The 20,789-nt window shown below is 33.6% G+C and overlaps 1 protein-coding gene and 1 non-coding gene across 6 annotated transcripts in view; both read left to right on the forward strand.

The window, feature by feature from the left end:
- LOC108721004 (cytospin-A) overlaps positions 1-20,789 on the forward strand; it is a 61,358-nt gene that overhangs the window by 12,279 nt on the left and 28,290 nt on the right. For 3 of the 5 annotated variants that reach the window (XM_018445297.1, XM_018445302.1, XM_018445299.1), the window contains exon 2: positions 13,517-13,614. In XM_018445297.1, coding sequence (XP_018300799.1) covers positions 13,517-13,614 — 98 coding nt within the window. Of the gene's footprint in view, positions 1-1,578; positions 1,699-9,450; positions 9,511-13,516; positions 13,615-20,789 lie in introns of those variants that run through there. The other 2 variants (XM_018445300.1, XM_018445298.1) reach the window with 2 other exon arrangements.
- TRNAC-GCA (transfer RNA cysteine (anticodon GCA)) lies at positions 16,390-16,461 on the forward strand. The gene has a single exon. It is a non-coding gene; the product is annotated as a tRNA-Cys (tRNA).

The raw sequence follows: 20,789 nt of genomic DNA on the forward strand, positions 1-20,789 counted from the left end.
CGACAGACAGGCGGGCGAGCTCTCCGATGCTGCGGCGCGTAAAAATGCGAGCGAGCGGACGCGCGACGACGCCGCGGTTTCGTAGCCGTGACGGCAAATTTCTAAACAAATGAAATTAGCGGCGATTAGGTCAGAAGGTCACCCACTTAGCGAAAACTAAGGTCAGCGGCAGCCGGAAAAATTCCGCGGAGTGCTCGCAAAGAGCGAGTGATTCGGTAATCCAACAAATTGGTGTCATATTTTGCATTGAAATGTCAACATTGGGGAAAAGGAAGGTTTTGATATACACTTAATGTAAATTCATAATTAGTCAAATTATACCCAATTTGAGTTATTTTTAATCATTTCTATTGGTCGTTACTGAATATATCCCACTCAACATATCGTTAATTTGACCAAAATGAATAATTTAACTAAAAAAAATATATTAAATTTGACTCTCAAATTAAGTTTATTATTTATTAAGTGCATATGTTAATATGACGATGTTTATTTTGAAACTAACCACAGAAATGGATTAGTTCACATTTTGACACACATGGAAGTTAAAAATAACAAAATGTCATTTATCTCAAGGGATTGGATTATCATGCTTGAGATTTTTACAGAATTAATTATTTTGATGAACCAAATTTTTAAATCTGTATCTACCTACATTTTTAGATACTACAATAAAATTATTCTTTCTATGAAGATTTCGGTAACTCTTCTGGTAGTCGAATGATTCTTCGAGACTTTATCATCTTGATGGTTCTTATTCTCAAGATATTTGAAACTTTGTATGAATTTATACTGACAATGAGCAAAATTTCTTGAAACCGATTCCGAATTCCGTTTAAACGTGACGATTTCTTGTAACGTTAATCAGTGATGATTAAATGATGCATCATCGGTCATCTAGAAGGGCAACGATGACGAGAGCGTCTCTCTTGGAGCTCTAGATTGCAATTTAGTGGAATGCGGGTATAATTCGACAGAAATGTTAAGGAAGATAAATTTAATAATCTATGACATTTTTTTTTATCGTTATGTGAGAAATATAAACGCACAAAGATATTAAATGTTTGTACACATGAATATATAATTTAGGCAAGAAATAGATCTTGGAAAATTATATAGATTAAAGCAACTATATATTTTTCGTCTCATTAAACGATTCTATTACCTATTTATTTAGGACGTACGTAGCATACATCATGTGTGAACACATATCTCATCTTTAACAAGATATGACTTATCTAACTTTTCTCGAACATAAGGAGCTTGGTGACACGTCGATTTGTCCTGCTCTGTGATACTTTACTCGCTCGGCTGGATAAGTGTCCCTTCCTTTCCGTTAATTCTGAGACGAGGCTTATCTTAATGGACTAATTGCCAACGAGACACACCGCGATAGAGATCGGGTGCAGCGACACGACGAGAGTCTGAATGATGGAGATCATGTGGACCCGGCTGAGGGAAGGGGGAGTCACTTTGAAACAGAGAAAGAGAGAGAGGTCACTCGCGGAATAAGACCGAAAGGAATGGTGGCGGAGTGGAATGGCATGGGATGCGGTCAGTTTGCATTGAACTGCCGAATCGAGCGCGTCTCTTTCTCGCGAGAATCAATCGTTACGCGAATCTTTCGCTGATCTTCAACCCACGTCTCCTCGGAAGCCGATCGCCGGCAAGCGAAAATTGGATACCATCTATGTGCAGGTGCGCCCCTCTCGCGATTCCTCTCACGTCGGTTTCCGCGATTTCGCATGCCGAAGACGCGTGCGACGATCCAAGTATTTCTAGACGGGATTTTTTCGATGCGGCTATTCGGATTATCTCGATTTCCATAGCAGACGTAAATAAGACCGGCTTGGAATACGACGAAGTATCGAGTAGCAGAGCTTCCGCGATCCCGCTGATCAGTTTAATGAGCGGCGTAAATAATCGAACGCTAAATCTCTTAATGATCATAAGGCTCTTCGAAAAATCTGTGGAATGGCATTGAGAAGTTTAACGATGGGGCACCGTAAACAGGAAGTACATAAACATATAAATGCAATATGAGGATTATGCAGGTAAAGGATAGATGCATCGAATTGGGAATTAATATCTCAGGTAGCAAGCTGACGTTATTTATCGGTATTTTGACGCGAAAATGACATTAAAGATGTCACTTTGACATAAAAGACGTCATTTTGACATAAAAGACGATAAATAACGACGTCGGCTTGCTATCTGGGATCATGTTTATTTTTTAACCACGTCAATAATAGATGTACATTTGTGCAAAGAGTAAAGTACTATAAATTAAAAAGGCATTAAATTTAAAAAAAAGGCGTTGTGGATGTTGATTACTCTCGGACAGCTTCGTCATTCGCCTTATGATTTTCTTCAGAATGCATATAACGGTACTGGTGTAACATCGCGTGGTAACGAGGAAGCAAACGTCGCTGCTTCATATGTGTTGAAACAAAGCATGTTTAAATTCAATCTCGCGTGCAACCTCTGCAAATCCGTTAATCGGATGTTAACTGAAGAGATACAGCACTCTTGCTTACATTATTATATAAAGATTTTTATTATATTATGATTTTAAATATCATATTAAATAGAAGACGAAATTAAACTTATCAAACTGTTTTGTAATATAAAAATAATTTGTTTTATCATGTAGATATATATAACCTGTTATCAATTTACACTGAGAGAAAACTTTGGTGTCTGTGACTATAATTGCATGGTAAAATAATTATGAGAAGCTTTATTTTATAGATATTACTGTTATGATGTTAGTGTATAATAATATATTTATATAATTATATATTTATAATTCTATATAACAAAAAAGTATATTATAGAGTTGACATCTCGAATACGACTACAAATTATAATCGTATATACATATATATATATATATATATATATTGTTTTAGATTTTATAGAATTAAAATAAACAAATTATAAAATTATCGTAATAATTTATATTAATATAAGTATTATATATATACTAAAATTATAGCAGTAATAACTATAAAATTGGAGATATTAATTATTTTAAAACAAACAAAAATATTTTAAAATAACATTAATTATTTTATTATGTAATTACTTTTCCATCAATGTAGAATATCAGAATACATCAGAAAGTTTTCAATCCACTGGATGTTAAAATACTTTATGTTAAAATAAATTTTATTAATTTTTTTATACTTTGAATGTTCTCAATGTTTGAATATAACACATCATTTTAATCGATCGTAACATCGTCTCGATTCTTATAAAAATGTCATCGGCATCTCTGTTATCGCACTGGTTGTCTCGCCATACATAGTCACGCAATATGAAGCAAGATCGTGGTCGCGGGTTGAACTCGCGTCATTGCGTGTCATCTGTAGACGCACATGTCGACGCATTCGCGACAATTCTGTCCCGGTTCGACAGCTCACGAACTGGACCGACTGGACGGTGCATCTCTCCGTGGAAAGCGAAATCCAGCGCTTACATTAATAAATGTGCGCACCTGTCTGTGCGAGCGGTCGAGCGAATGCGATCACTGTCGAAGACAGGCGATAAAGGTTGGCGATCCGTTCGAACGAGAGAAGCAAGAAGCGCGACTAGCGTCCGTTCGCGCGTGTAGGCTGTGCGATTTTAAAGCTGCCTCCACGCTGCCCGTGAAATCATTCATTCTGGTGAATATGACAACAAATATAATTCAAAATATAAGAAATACAAAGACAATCTATATAGGATCTGATCAAGGAGATTCAATCTTCAGGGTTATCACAAAACTAGAAATCAAAGAAATCAGAAAAATTGACAACGGTCAAAGAAATTAGGGAATAGTCAGAAAATTTTGCAAAATTTTTGGCTTTAATATGTATAGTACATCACAACAGAATTAAATAAAGCAACGATCATTAAAATTTTTTTTATTTTATGTATTTATATTTCTTCTTTACCTTAATGATATGAACATGTGTGACTAACAATAAGATATATACATGTATCCCACTAGCCATTTACTTTTCATTTCGTACTTATATCTTTACATTTCGAGAAAAGATATAAACCAAGTATCTCTCTCGGGCGCAAATCGGGAAAGTGATTGAAGAGAACCGTTTTTCTCATGTGCATATTCGTGCAATGTGAAGCCGGCGTAATACGTGCCTCGCTGTTACATTGCCGCCGCATTTGCTGCCGCTGTTGCCGGCAAAGTGTAGGTAAAAGACCAATCGCCGCCACACCCTGCGGCTAGAAGCGAGAAACATTGAACGGCGACGAGGACGACGAGGACGATGACGATGACGATGACGATGTCGATGACGACGACGACGACTCGTCGTGTCGCCGATAACGCGAGCAATAACGATCATCTCCGATGCATCTGCGGCGGTCTCGCTCGATGGAACGCGGGATTGCCTTTTTAGCGCGCCTTCAGAGAGAAATTGGTATGTGATTGCTTAATACACACGCACGCATGTACGCGTGCATAATGCATAGTAATAGTATCCAAGGGAATTGCCTTGGACCGTTGAACCCATTAAAATGCTAGGGTATATTCGGATCTTATTTCGGATGAACGTTTCCGATTCTCTTAAATGTTTGGATTCTTGAATTCTTTACGTAAAGAATTCAAGGATCTTGGAATTCTTGAATTTTTTGTTGCTTCTTAAATCTTCAAGCTTCGATTTAATATTGGTGCCTAATTTCTGATTGACTTTTTCTATGCGTCATAATTTAAAAAATAAAATTAATTTCTTATGAAAGAAAAACGTGTTTATCTTGCGAGGTCATTCTAGCTTTTTCTTATTGCGCGAGGTCAACAATATCGCAATTAGAATAATTTTAACATAATGTTTCGGTGAACCATGGACAACCAGTAAAGCTCGCGTTGCGTGTACTACGTCGTAAATATCAGTAAACACGAAAATACCCGGCTCGTTCCGTTATCATGCCGCGGTGCATCACGCAAATCCACTATATCTCTCGTCCACTTTCGCGCTTATTACGCGCGATCGTCGCGCGACATCGCTCCCGACGTCGTCTCGCCATCGACTTTTATCGCTTTCACAGGAATGGATCATCTGGAGCCAATGATCCGTTCCGCAGGAATTCCAATTTCCATACACGAAAGAAACATGCGACGCAGTCGCCATTAAATAGACAGGCGTAAATACGTGATTGTGTAGACGGGGTGTACGCATAAATTTTCTACGAAAAATCGAAGACATTGAAGATATTTTATGTTTTAAAGATCGTGGACAAGATTTGGAAAAATTTCCATCTAATTAGAAAACTAATAAAATAAAATTATATTTTAACTGTAATATAAATATATGATAATAATAAATCTATTATCAATAATTATTGTAGAAAAATTTAAGAATATATTTCAAGAATTTTTTTCGTATTCAATGATAAATATTTTAATAGAGGAGAAGATGGTATTATGACACAGTTATATTTTACACAATAACTTTGTTAATAATCAATATTTAAGTTTAAAACTTGACAATTACATTCGTTAAAATGTTGTTGAATCGATTCTGGACTCAAAATTACGAAATATTTATTACTTAGGATACTATTAATAAAAATGTGGCGACATTGCATAATGACTCGATGAAAAAAATGGATGGTAATGTGGTCTTCCATAAAAATAGTCTTAAAATATTAGTTTTGTTTAGAAAATAGTATTTGGTTACAAAATTAACAAAAAAGTAAAACATTTTAAAATATATGCAAATGAATGTATATACATTCACGTAACTTCTGCACATAAGCTGCTCAGTACTAAAAATCTCAGCACTAAAAATAGTAATACGTAATATAAACTATAGATTAACAGTAGAGCTACAATCGATTATCAAATAATTATTTTGATATGAAAACCTCTTAAAAGAGGTCGTGAGTAATCAATATCCATAGAAGACCACATTAGCAAAATACCATGTATTGTTTAAATTTGCATAACTCAAAATATATACAGTCAAATAAAATGTTAAATAGCAAATAACACACTCAAAAATACATATATTCATGTGATAATATGCTCAAGTTTAAGAAAAATGAGGAAGTAGGTGTAATTAAATGCTAAAGTTAAATGCTACCTCAAAAACGTTTTAAAATACTTGAAAGTAAAAATGCGTTATAATAAGTGCTGGTTATTGAGTATTGGTAATATTAGCGTCATGGTGTAACGGCGAGCTACTGAACTAATAATTCCATAAGTAATCATTAGGATTCGATTAAAAGAGGTCGTGAGTAATCAATATCCATAGAAGACCACATTAGCAAAATACCATGTATTGTTTAAATTTGCATAACTCAAAATATATACAGTCAAATAAAATGTTAAATAGCAAATAACACACTCAAAAATACATATATTCATGTGATAATATGCTCAAGTTTAAGAAAAATGAGGAAGTAGGTGTAATTAAATGCTAAAGTTAAATGCTACCTCAAAAACGTTTTAAAATACTTGAAAGTAAAAATGCGTTATAATAAGTGCTGGTTATTGAGTATTGGTAATATTAGCGTCATGGTGTAACGGCGAGCTACTGAACTAATAATTCCATAAGTAATCATTAGGATTCGCGATATAATAGCAGAGATATTAAGGGAGGCCACAATATATACACTGGCCATAATACCATCTTCTCCTCTAATATTTGAATTAAAGTTGGTTTAATTCTCGAAATATTACAATGACTAAAGATATCAGTAGGTTAATAATTATGTCAAGAGGGAATTCACACTGAAATGCATTAGATATTCTCAATGTATACACTCTCAAGAAATCACGAAATCGATCCGAGTATCGCATATTTATTATAGAAACCGAACTTTGGATCGAAATCCATGAGAAATACCGACAAACACACGTTGACTGATTAAGATCGATAATCCAGGGATGCAAGAAATCCCCGGAGATGTTGCCATTCGCGATCCGAGGATCGCAGAATACAGTCACGGGGACGTTGCGCAACCTAGAATCCATGATCCGAGAATGTAACGGTTCGAGAATGATGCGAGAACGATTCGAAAAGTCGTGCCGAGAATGTAGCGATTCAGGGAGCCAGAAATTCCAAGTCGTCCAAATAACAGTTTGCCTCGCAATGATTTAATCTGTGTCCTGCGGCCTCCACATAATTCGCAAATCATTTTAATTCACGTATGAACGTACTTTAGTGCCACAATGTGTTCGATCAATTCGTCCAGCAAACAAAGATTCACGGGAATAATTATTTAGAAAAATGCAGTTTTAATTAAATCAACAAAACATATAAAAATGGCATTTTGATGAGACCAAAGAGAATTTCTGAAAATAATCGCATAGTAAATAAAATGACATTCATGTTGATATGTTTTATTGATTTAATCAAAACATTCTTCTCAGTTACCGAAAATTAATTAACTCTGAAAACCACACCTCACTCACGCAATCATAACTCATAACACATCAGTGAGAATTTGGCTTTTACGTTTTCAGTTGTTAATTTTGTTATGAAATGTAAAGAATTATTAAAAGTTGTTATATATTTTTTTATTGAGTTGTTGATATATTTTTTATGAGAAATTTCGTGGGAAATATCCAGTGCTGAAATGTAAATTGCACGAAAGTTTATATTGATGACGAAAATTAAGATTTTCGAAAGAATGATTTTTGAAAAAAAAAATGACTTTAGCTGGTGTGAATTCGCTAGTATGGTATTTAAGGGTTAATAACATTCGATAACCGACACATCAAAGTTGACAGTTGATTTTTTTTCTTACTCATTTGAGTGAAGACGCGGTAAATTCGGGACACATTATATACGCTTGGTGTATTTTGCGTCGAGAGAAAAAAAGAGAGAGAAAGAGAGAGCGGGTACGGGTGTAGGGTAGTACTTAGGTACGTATGTACAGAGCATAGTTACGTACCGGGCGTGCATCTTTATTATTGGTCGAGAGAACCTGGTACGTGCGTCTGAGGTTCGATGAACCTTCACAAGGTACGCACGTATACGGATATATAGCCTTCCGATCGAAGTCGCCTGCATGTTATGGTGTCCGCGATGGTTCAAAATCCTGTCGCACGATCTGCCGTATTTTCGCGAAATGGCGCGAATAACGTCGGCGATCTGCATGCGGCGGAACGATTGGAGATCAGGGATTGGGATCAGAAGGGTTCCTGATATTAGAGATAAAACCGACATACTGGTGAGCTTCGAAAGATTTCATGCTTTTTTTTCTCACGATTAAATCGTGTACATACATTAATAATATTATGAAGGATAGATAAATAGTTATTTATTTTGTGTGTGTGTGTGCGTGTGTGTGTGCGCGCGTGTGTGTGAGAGAAAGAGAAAGAAAGAGAGAACACAAGTGATTAATAGGGATCTTTAGTAATCATTGGAGAAAGATTATTTAATAAAAAAATATAAATCATAATGTAAATAAAATATGTACTAAAATTATTTATTATTTTATTTTATACATATAAAATATAATAAAATAAATTAATAATAAAAGTGTTGAAAAGGACTACGAACCATAAGAAAACAAAATGTAAATAAAAGATATAATATAATTAATAAGAACTAAATAAATTAAAAATAATACAAACGACAGTTTGAGCCCGATCGGGTCGTTCTCAATGTTAAACATACAAGGATATACATATTTAAATTATAAACGGTTTAACTAATAGATAAAAAGATAAAAAAATAAGTATATATATAATAAAATAATATATTTATTATATACATTTTATAATGAATATGTAATAAAATAATAAATATATTTATTACATATTTTAATTTTAAAGTATATATTTTATAATAAATATATACTTTAAAATTAAAATGTCATTAAGTTTATAAATATATAAGAAAATAATGAAACTTAATAAAATTCGGAGCAATATGATGAATAACCTTTGTTAGCTGCAACGAATTGTGAGTTAGATATACTTTGTATCAGGTTTAAGGCTTTGTGTTTATTTTAAGGCGTATATACGCTCGCGAACGCACATATATAAGCACATATATACCTACATCTAGATATTTTCTAGCTTATCGCTGGCAATTCTTATCTTGCCAGTTCGAATTCCGTCAGTCTTCGGCCGTACTTCCTACGAGTGTTGGTGAAGATTCTCGCCTGCTCAAAATAACTATCTTCTTACGTCGAGTTTGAAAAATCGGTTTCGCGTCCGTTCCATCGAATTGGCACGCGATTCTCGGCATTTTACGGAAATCGTGAAGTCGCACGTCGATAACGGTTCGTGCGCAATTCAATGTTTTTCTGGCGGAGCTCCCGTTAGCGCGAAGGTGATCCTTTAGGAAGTATCGACACGCGTCTTCTCCAGGACCGTTTAATCTTGTGGAGATGTGAATCCTGAATCGGCGATGATTCTGCGGGTGTAAAACCGGCATCCTCTCGCATGTAACGTGAGACGTAATGCGTTGCAGACAGTGATTCAATGCAGGATTTTATCTGCTGCTCAAGATGATCCGGCAGTTTCTAGATGTGCTGGGCGGGAATTCGGTAATATTTTACGCATCCGACCGACTGCATTTATGTACCTTAGATATACAATCCTTTCACTGAGAAGAATGTCTGGTTGGATTAATTGGAATTCTGATTGAAATTAAACGAAATCAGAATTTTCTGGTTAATCACCCTGAAGTGCTACTGTGGATGAATTTTCACCAAATTCTTTTTTAATTTAGTTAGTTTTTACAATATTATTAAAATTTTGATGACTTAAAATAATATTTAATAAGACTGTTTAACATTAAAGTTTATTTTTTATGTTAAAATTGTTAATTCAGTTAATTTGAACACTTTTACACAGAAAAATTTTTGATTGGAAATGAATGAACTAATAGATTCTGATCGTATCAATCAGAATTTCGGTCATCATGATTGATTATCTGGTTATTTCGACTAGAATTTTGATTGATATAAGTGATCAGTTAAATTTACTGGTTCATTTATTTTCAATCAAAAACTTTTTTTAGTATTGCAACCTATAAAATAGACACAAAAAAGTGTAAAAAGAATTCTTAATTGTGTGAATTTTCATTCAGATTAGTGTAAGAAAAATATATAAGAAATAAGATAAGTAATGTAAGAAAAATACAAGTAGCATTTCAGAGTTAATGTAGATTGACGGTTATAAACTAGAAAAAGTCTTATTTGTAATGTGATACACAATATATTAGTAACAGATAAGACGACGAAATAACTCACGGTCGTGTCTAGTGAATGTTTCGCAAACGATAAGTCGTAACATATTTGGATAAAATTATCTATAAAGTACAACAGCGCATAAATTTGTAAATAAATATTATAGACTCAGAATATATTTTTTTCATTCTCACTGCTGCTCTGCAACTGGAAGTATCAATCGGTATTTCTGATATAATAATATCCATTATATTTATTTAGAATTTCTATTATTAATATTATTATATTTAGTAAAATTTGAATCTATTCTATATGCACTGTGGAAGCGAAATAAAAATCTCGTAGACCAATATTTAAAAAGTCACTTTATTTATAATTCGAAAAAGTTTAACTACGAAATAAAAATTCATTATAACATCGGCATTCTGATCGGGATTCTAATTAATTTTTATATTTATCTAGAAGTTCTATTATAATATGATTAATAAATTTAAAAACTAAAAATAATTGCTAAAATTAAACTTTATAAGTCATCATGCTAATTTTTTCGCTACAGAGTATCTAATAATTTTTCAATCATTAAGATAATTTACATAAACATGTTAATTACACGTAATGCAATCAAATTGTACAGTTTCAATTTTATGTGTAAAAAATAATTGCTTCTTTCATTCGTATCTCGTGTCATAGTTGCAGGAAACTCGACTATGTCATAATTATCGAGGCGCGGCGGTAATAAAACGATCAATAATATTGATCGATGTTACGCATTTCCGAAGTGATCCGAGATCTGTCGCCTAACGTGTAATTGCCAGCGTTTACGGCGTCCGATTACTTATCCAGCTGTTACGCATAAATCACAACCGAATTAGAGCGTCACGGAAACGTTGGCCTGCGGAACTGCCGATAATTATTTGTTTTTAATGCCTGGGATAATTACGTGCGTATCGTATGCGCGTGCGTAATTATAGGGCGCAGGCTCACTAAAGCCTCGAGACACAATTGGAAAGCACAGGCAATAACAACAGAGAATAACAGATTTTAACTATCAAAAACCGCGTATTCTGGTATCTGGTAGATTGAAATCTGTTATTCCCTATTCTTATTACCTGTGTTTTTCAATTGTATTGAAAACCACAGTACATTAAACTTTAAGTCTGTGTCACACTATTTCAAAAAAATAATAGGACAAAATTATATTTTAATTGTTAACTGTGCTATAGATACATAATAATAATAATAAATCTAATTAATAATAATGATTGCAGAAAAATTTAGAGACAGATTATAATATTTTTTGTAGATTTTACAATTTTCAGCTTCAGCTGTTTAGAGTTTTGTTTCGAGATTGATAAATAATCGGGGCGATAGTTTGCTTGAATCGGAAATTGTACTCTCTAAATTCTTTGAAATGGAATCTCATTCTAAAGAGTGAAAATTCAGCCAGTTTTGAAAAGGAGTGGTTCAATTTTCAATCTTTAAAAGTGAGATTTCACTTTTCAGAGTGAGATTTACTCTAAAAATTTTAGAGTATGGATGCGGCTTGTCATCGGTGGTTTGCGAATTACGAATCGTTGATCAACTAATCTAATTAACTGATTTATCAACTATTCGCAGTTTGCAATCTGCAACCACAATAATATATGATACCTGACTTGAAATATTTACCATTGTGAATACGAGGAAGATTTTTAGAAAATCTATCTTTAAATTTTTCTACAATAATTATTATTAAATAGATTTTTCATTATTATTACATGTTTATATTACAGTTTACAATCAATAATTTTGTTTTATTGTTTTTATGATAATGGCCCAGTTTTTCATTATCTAGTTAACTTATGGTTTAGTTTAACCTCACTTAACTTGTAATAACTAATGTAAAAATTGTGTTTTTTTAAATCAATAATTTAATCACTAAACTAATAATACTGTAATGGTAATTTGAAGAGTTCTTCACTACAAGACTGTCAGTTTAGTGATTAATCATAGATAGAAAATACAATTTTTACATTATCATCAGTCTAACATTATCATTAAGCTTAACCACAAATTAATTAGCAAATGAAAAACTGAGTCTAAAGCTAATTTTTCATTACCTGGTTAACTTGTGGTTAAGCTTAACCTGATGTTTTACTCAATAAACTTCATCCATGGCATCATTGTAGATGAAGCCCATTGGATAAAACGTCAAGTTAAGTCTAACCACAAGTTAACCAGAAAATGAAAACCCAGGTCTAAATGGAATGAGAGAAACTAGAAGTTGGACTAGATTAAAAGTTGGACGCGAGTTCGCGTACCGAAGCGGCGGCGATCCGGACCAGTAATAGCATCCTGCTTTTTATTAAATGCCGCATTTCGATAATCCCGGCGCGATACGACACACGGTGCGCGTAACGGCTTACCTCGTAATTTGCCGGTTCTTTACCGCACGCGAAACAGAGTAGAACGATGCACGATTTCGATGCGTTTTCATCCCATCACGAAAATCCTTTCTTAATTGTTTATCCGGAGATAATTCCCGCAGTCGAGAGATATTATCGTTGGAGATTGTGTTATCTACGAGTGACATAGTCTTTAATCGCTTATCGGAATATTTTTACAGAAAACTAATTGTAGATCGAATTGTCAGGCTTTTTTAATATTTCAGTTTCTTCAACTTTAAAAAAAATGGAAATAATGTATTCTCCTCTGCAAAGAAATATTTATTTTACTTACACATTAAAAAGAAAATATTTGATGGTCGTGATATAATTCCATAGTGAAATAATTATAATTAGGAGCTTTAGTTTTATAATTATTACTGCTATAATTTTATACTTAATAATAATTATGTTTATATAATTTGTATACTAAAAAAGTGGTTGGACTGAAAATAATGTGAATTTATAATCGTTTTCGGTGCCAAATATAGGTATATATTTTATATATTATAGTACTATAAATTGATTATTAACATCATTATAATTACAGTTGTTACTAATATTATAAATATTTCTAATTATAATTATTTTACCATAAAGTTATAGTCACAAATAACAAACACTTTTCTTTTAATGTATATCTTGATGAATTATTGCGTTCTTGTGTGTGACAGCGATAAGTATTTTTCTGCTTGGTATAATGTAGGATTAGGCACAAAGATATATTGTTTTTTCAAGGGCAATTCTCGTAATTCGTCGATGAGTAAAATTATAGTCATTAAATCTTTATTTGAACACATACAACTGTCGCAGAATTCTCGATTTTAATTACTGTTAAATCTTAAGATAATTATGATTGTTTATAATTTATATACATAAGAATGCTTTATATTCGAAAATTGATGGAAATGTTTATTAAAAATTGTTGTTTCTTTCAGGCTCGAAGCGGGATGTCCGTGGGTTCGGGCGGCCGGGAGCCGTTTAAACGGACCACACAAAATATACAACCGCCCACAAAGAAGTCCAGTAGAAGTCAGTAAGTACATATCTTAATTGCTATTATAGCTATAACAATAAGTTCCTGCTAGATTTACTTGCGAATGAACTGCGAAAATGCCACTGTTTTACATAGATTCGTCAACACGATTTCAAAAAGAATTATTTACTGTAACTGTAATTTATTTTATTCAAACTCCAGAATATTTGATTGATATATGTTTATTAATATATGTCAAATATTTATGCCTGTTTCCATTAATGTAGATTAACTTTAATTTCGGTTTAACTTATTTTTCTAGGTCTAAAAAAAATTCTTAGAAAAAGATGAAAAGTAAATTGAATTAAAATTAAAGTTAATCTATATTGGAGATGGGCATGACAATTGTGATACAAATAAACAAAATCTCTATAAATTGTAATCATCCTAAGAGAATTGAAAATCTAAATATAATAATCAAATTTCAATTTGCAATAAGAGCAAGATATTTTTATTTAATCCATGAAAGAGCATTAATTATTATAACTTTTAAAAAATGTATGTTGAGAAAAAAATTAGTTTTACAAATTCCTATATTATCGACCGCGCTTTATTTGGTGCTGATTCTCTGTAGTGAACGAAGCGCGATGTAGAGGACGCCAGTATACAGTTTTGTCGTCGCGGCCGAGCATGTCTAATTTCTTATTCCACAAGCGTCGGCAAACCAATCTTCTTCTTCTTAATTAATTATGGTTCCCGCCTCCAAACAAATAGGAGGTCGATACGGCCAGATCACGTTTATGATTGTTTTCCGTGTATTAAAAAAATGATGCAACACCTGCGAAAATGGCTAAGCCCGTTCGAACACCGGGCGCCTGCGTCTACGGCGTCGTCACGCCTCAAGGACGCGCGTCAGGACGACCGAACGGGTCGTCCAAGACTGCGGGATGATTATGTGTGTTTCAATGCTCGGTCAAAGTCGGCACCACTTTCAAAAATATACAATAGCTATAGTCGAGACGCGTCCGCCACGAACGAGTGGTTCATCAGAACTCTCGGCAAACCAATCAATTGTACGAATATATCGTTTAAGTTTCTTCTAGAAATTACGCCATCTGTCTGTAACATTGCAAATGATTGTAAAATGGCTACTTATGTTATCTGTTATTGACCAATAAACGAAATTATCTATCTATCTATTTTTGGCGGTATCTTTGTATTGGTTAGGCCGGAAAAATGAATGACGGATCGTGATTGATTCGAAGTATGATCGACCGCGGGGTTTCGTCCTGGTCCCCACTACTGGACTCATCAGTAAGGCGATGTAGTGGGACCTGCCTTAGACGCCCGAGAAAGTATTAGATCGGGATCTTATTTAAACGGAATTCGTCTAACTGTAGTGCTTACGAGAAACCGCGCGAGACCCGTGAGACCTCTGGGGGCGAGCCGCTACATATCTATCGCGGCCGAACGTAAGGGCCTATGCACAATGGAAAAAATGTTAGTAATAAACAATGAATGACGGATCGTGATCGATTCGAAGTATGATCGATCGCGGGGTTTCGTCCTGGTCCCCACTACTGGACTCATCAGTAAGGCGATGTAGTGGGACCTGCCTTAGACGCCCGAGAGAGTATTAGATCGGGATCTTATTTAAACGGAATTCGTCTAACTGTAGTGCTTACGAGAAACCGCGCGAGACCCGTGAGACCTCTGGGGGCGAGCCGCTACATATCTATCGCGGCCGAACGTAAGGGTCTATGCACAATGGAAAAAAATGTTAGTAATAAACTAATAACAGAAATATTAAGAATATATATTATTAAGAATAAATATTAAATATTTAATATTAGAAAAATAAAAAATTAGAGATTAAACGTAACGCACAATGGATATACATTAGATAAGATATGATATATGTATGATATATCTTATTTGTATCTATTGTGCATTACGTTTAATCTTTATTCCTAATTTTTTTATTTTTTAAATATTTAATACTTAATATTTATTTCTATTTCTAATATTTCTTCCATTGTGTGCAGAGTCTAAGAAAGGCGCTTGTTATCGTAACAGCAATAGATGCGGCATAGTAAGACGGATTCTATGTTTGTCACGGATCGGGAAACCGGTCCCCCCATTATTTTTCCAGGAAGTCCGTTATTCCCCTGCCGTTACAGACGACTTCCCGTCTTTACTTCTGAGAATTTTTTATCGCGATTCGAGAAATCATTTAGCGTCCAAATCTCAATCGATTTTACCGTTTAATGCATCAGAAAATTGCACCTATCTAACTGTGTCAGTCACGAAGTATTTTATTTAGACATTTTAAATTGAACTAAAACAGGAATTGTTTTAACGCTGGGAATGTCTGAATTCTGAAACGTTATTTTACAAAGCATAAAATGTTATAAAATAAGTAGAAAATATGTTAAAATTGAAAACAATAATTAGTAAAGTTTGTTTCTTTTGTTATGTAATATATACACTTTTGTTGAACATTTACTTATTTTAACTAACAATTTTATTATATCGCTTATTTCCTACAACGACATAATTACAAAATAATTACTTTGGAGTTGCTTATAGAAATAGAACGAAAATATAAAAAAAGAATATACATTTATTCTTCTACAATTAGTTATTTTAACAAAATTACTTTTCTAAATTAATATTACAAAATTGATCATTTAAAACGTTCAAAAGTTATTTTCTTGAAAACTTTGTTCTTTTTAGTTGTGTCGTAGCAAATGAATGATAAACATTAAAGAAGGATATTATTCCATATATTTATTTAAGTCAGAAAGATGTAATTTAGAGATCGGTAATGTTGTCGGGGATATAGCTCAGTGGTAGAGCATTCGACTGCAGATCGAGAGGTCCCCGGTTCAAACCCGGGTGTCCCCTTAGTTTCTTTTTTGTATGTAGTTTATTTTTTTGAAGCATTTAAAATTTAATTAAACATAAATCTGAAAATAATTTTGTTGTACCATCAAAATAATTATGTAGGACACTCAAATTGGTTGTTAAAACGTTAAAATTTTTTGTAGCATTATCATTATGTTTAAGTGTTCTAGATAATTGTTCTGAAGATTCAGCAAATTATTTTCAGATCTATATCTAACTAAATTAATAAACATCTTAGCAAAATTGTTCTTTCCATAGCTTAAAATTATCATCTTCATTTACCTGCGTGTGCATTATTATCATTCATTCTTAAAAAAACTACTGCTGAACTATTTTAAAAAAAGAGAAATCTTATTAAACATTAATTTATCTTTCTAGATTGAATTTCTCTTTACTTTTAATAATTAAAGTATTAAAGATTTTCTCTCGTTACCATAATGAGATCTTTATAAGTAGTTCTACTATTAATTTCCGTTTTCATAATAAGCTGCTGAAATTTTCGCGTCCGGATCCTCGCACTGGAGTACGCAACAAATTAATCTCTGTGAAACTTATATATGGTTCCCTCGTGGTAGATGTTACTCGTGTAACTTTCCGGGATTAATAATAGGTAGAAACGCGCAAGGTGTGTCGCAACCTCCCTTGGCTATGATTAACGTGAGATAGTACTCTCGCAGATAGAATTACCGGACGCTCCCGTTCACATTGCGTTTTATCGTACAGAATTCAATTCTCGTTGGCCGAGCGAATGCCACGTAACAGAGATAAACGGGTAGCCGACGCACGTGATGTGGACCGGTGTTATTATCGCGAGCCGGTTCAGCGATGATCGTCTTCTAGAAAACTCGCTTCTTTATCTGTGACGTTCGTCGCGCAAAGAGGGAAAAACGAGTGTTTAACCTTTTTTTTTTAATGCAGCCGCATGATGACTCAGTCTCGTTTTCTTTCAGTTTACATAACGTTTGATAACTACGACGTACATGTTTAAAAAACGCTCGAGTTTGTCCCTGGTACATCAGAAGTTGTACGGAATAATCCATTGGAACGTTAATCTTTATGCAAAGGCAGCTTAGCTTTTCATGTAATAGTTTGATTAATAACCAACGTGCGATATCAAATTTCGATAATTTATTGAATTACCTAATGTATCATTTCTTATATCATTTATTAAAAACTTTTTATGCATGTTTCTACACTGAAAAAAATGGTTGAAAATGGACAAAAAATTTTGATTGTATTAATCAGATTCTGATTATCTCAACTAGAATTCTACTAAATTTAACCAGAAAATTCTGATTCATTTATTTTCAACTAGAATTTCAAGAATTAATCCAAGCAGACATTTTTTTTACCAATATAAATTAACTTTAATCTTGATTTACAGCTTACTTCATCTTTTTTTTATTGATTTTTACCTAGAAAGAACGATTTTGTTGAAATGTACAGATAGATACAGATTTGAAAATAATTTTTTATCAAATATCAAAATAATAATTATGTAGGAAATTCAAACACAATCAATGCTGCAAACAATTTTGATATACTAGCAATCAATTTAAATGCAGCCTACTCTTTAAAACTTTTAGAGTGTATATCACTTTGAAGAGTGAAATCTCACTTTTAATCGAAATTGAGCCAATCTTGAAAAAGAGTGACTCAATTTTCAATCTTTAGAGCAAGATTTCACTCAAAAAATTCAGAGAGTACATAATCATTTTGATGGTCCAACAAAGTTATTTTCAGATCTAATTAAATTTTGAGATACTTCAGCAAAATTGTTCTTCTCGTGTAGAACTATAAGGGAAAAAAATGAAGAGGAAGTTGTGAATCGAGATTAAAATTAAAATTAATTTATTTTAGTAGAAAAATGGGCTTTAATCTTATTTTTATATGTCGGTCTCTTTTTCCTCGAGAGAAGACAGACATATCAGGTTTCTCGTGTCGACACGAAATACGTACGCTTGCTCCGCGCTTGATTTTATCAGTGGCACGACAAATGGCTCATAATTTACGTAATGCCGGGCGTTGTTGACCAGGTGCGGTAAGTTGCTTAGAAAGAAATCAATCCGTTTCACCGGGTCTATCGAGCGATCGAATGATCGGACGATTGATCGTTCATTCGTTCATTCGTTCGTTCGTTCGTTCGTTCGTTCGTTCGCAGCAAGCGGATCCGACGAGAGGGCATTGACCAGCGGTTGCGATCGAACTGACCTCATCAAGTAGCCGATACACACTGCTGGAACCCGTCGATACGCTAAACTCGTCGAATCGAGTTCTCGGGTGTCTCGATTCTTCCCTTCGTCTTTTCCAAATGCGCGATTTTATTCCAGGCCCTCGATGACAATGCTTAAAGAAGCGCACATTCAGCATCGAAAATAGCAGCTAGCTGGCATTAATTTTCAAGATCTTGATTATTCGGTGTATACATAACTGTGTTATTTTATATTTATATAAGAACGAATTCAAGTAATATGTGCTGGTTAACGTTTTATATGTTTCCTATATGTATTTAATATTTTAACTATTTATCAGAAACATATACATGTAACTAACACGTGCTACTCGGGAATGGTGACGAAACACCTTTAATTGATAAAAGATCGTAAAAATATATGTCTTTATTCTAATTTTATTTTAATTTATCTTATTTTTATTTTAATCTATTATTATATTTTTATTTATATTATGTAACTTAAATTTTTTTCTTTTCTGTGAACGGTTCTCTAATCTATTATCAATAAGTAAAGTGCTCCGTCAGCCTAGATAGATAGAAAAATTCTAGGAAATTAAGCGGCTTATTAGCTTAAAGCCTCCGCCGTGTCGTCTCATTAGTCAGCTTTCTTGATGTTATCCTCTCGATTATGGCTTTGCCGTTGTAACGTGTGATAACGAAATTAGCGTCGGTGCGCGAAACCGACCGCCCCCGTCTTTCCTGATTGTTCCCGCGGGGGGAAGGAGAGGGGATTGTTAACGGCACGCACGCATAAACGTTACGTAATCCTCCCCGTTAATCACCTGTCCCTTACACGCACTTCTCTGTGGTATCGCATTGCGTTAATATGCGGTATTATGTAAGTAATTCTATCGATTCTTTGCGCAACGAGAAGAGAGGCGGGAGAAAGAGAGAAAAGGAGAGAGAAGGAGAGTGTTTGCAGCTTTCCTGCATTCGCGTTAGAACGATCATTATCGCGCGCGGGCGGACGATCGTTTACCGCCTCCAATTTTTATTGTGCAACAAAATTGCGACTGCACGTCGATTGTCTCTGCGTCGCGCACTCCTCGGCGTTGTGGGCGAGAATAAATGATCGTGCGTGAAATCGACACGATCGGGAAATTGTCGGCGGGAACATAGAATATATATCTAGCACGTGATTTTTAAATTAAATATATTCCCGCTGGCATAAAAGTGATGCAATTTTCAATCATAATCCGTCATTTGTGGTCAAAAGTTGTTTTTGCTTATTAAAGAGGAGATTTTAACTGATATTACAACCTGTTTTTTTGGAAAGATATCTTAATTTCATGTCGCAACGCTCTTCTAAAAAAGAGACGATAATGATATTGACTATCAAATTTTTTCTTTCTTATCCAAAGTTTCGTCATAAAACTCTATCATTTATTGTTAACGTCCTCTTCGATAAAGATTACCCTTTTAGTTTCATTCTAGATACAATTCGCGAACGACTAGTTAAGAAAAAAACAAGACAGAATAATAATAATTCGCATATGAGACAATCCTAATATCATTTACTATTCCGTATATATCAACTATATCTGATCTATTCAGAAATATAATTAAAAATTTAGACTTTAAACTTTCTTCCGTCAACATGAATAAATTTCATAGGCTCAAAGTTCACAAGGATTTACTCCCGAATCATTCGCATAAGAAAGTGGTTTATAAAACCTCCTGCAAACATTGTAATGCTAAAGTGAATCCTAAAAAATCAGATAGACGGGTAAACTGTTAAAAACTAGGAAGTCACATCATCAATAGGAATACATATACTAATTCCATTATTATCGTCGATTATAGAATGTAATTTAATCACGAATTTGATTCGAATAATATAAAAATTATGACTAATTGTAAGTTAAATTTCGACAAACACTTGATCAGAGATATTGAATATTAGATAAAAGATAAAAGAATAGTTTGAATTTACAAATTGACGCGAACGCTTAAATCGCATGTTTTAAATAGTCTGTAAACAATGATAGCACTTTATTTTTGACCTGTAATGTTTTTCTCTTTTAAATATTTATTCATTTTAAGTACTGACTTTCATCCGTGTTGACCGTTTTCATAGTTTCTTCTCTAATTTATT

This window comes from Mycetomoellerius zeteki, unplaced genomic scaffold, assembly GCF_001594055.1.
Source record: "Mycetomoellerius zeteki isolate Tzet28-1 unplaced genomic scaffold, Tzet1.0 scaffold158, whole genome shotgun sequence".
Classification (NCBI taxonomy): Eukaryota; Metazoa; Arthropoda; class Insecta; order Hymenoptera; family Formicidae; genus Mycetomoellerius; species Mycetomoellerius zeteki.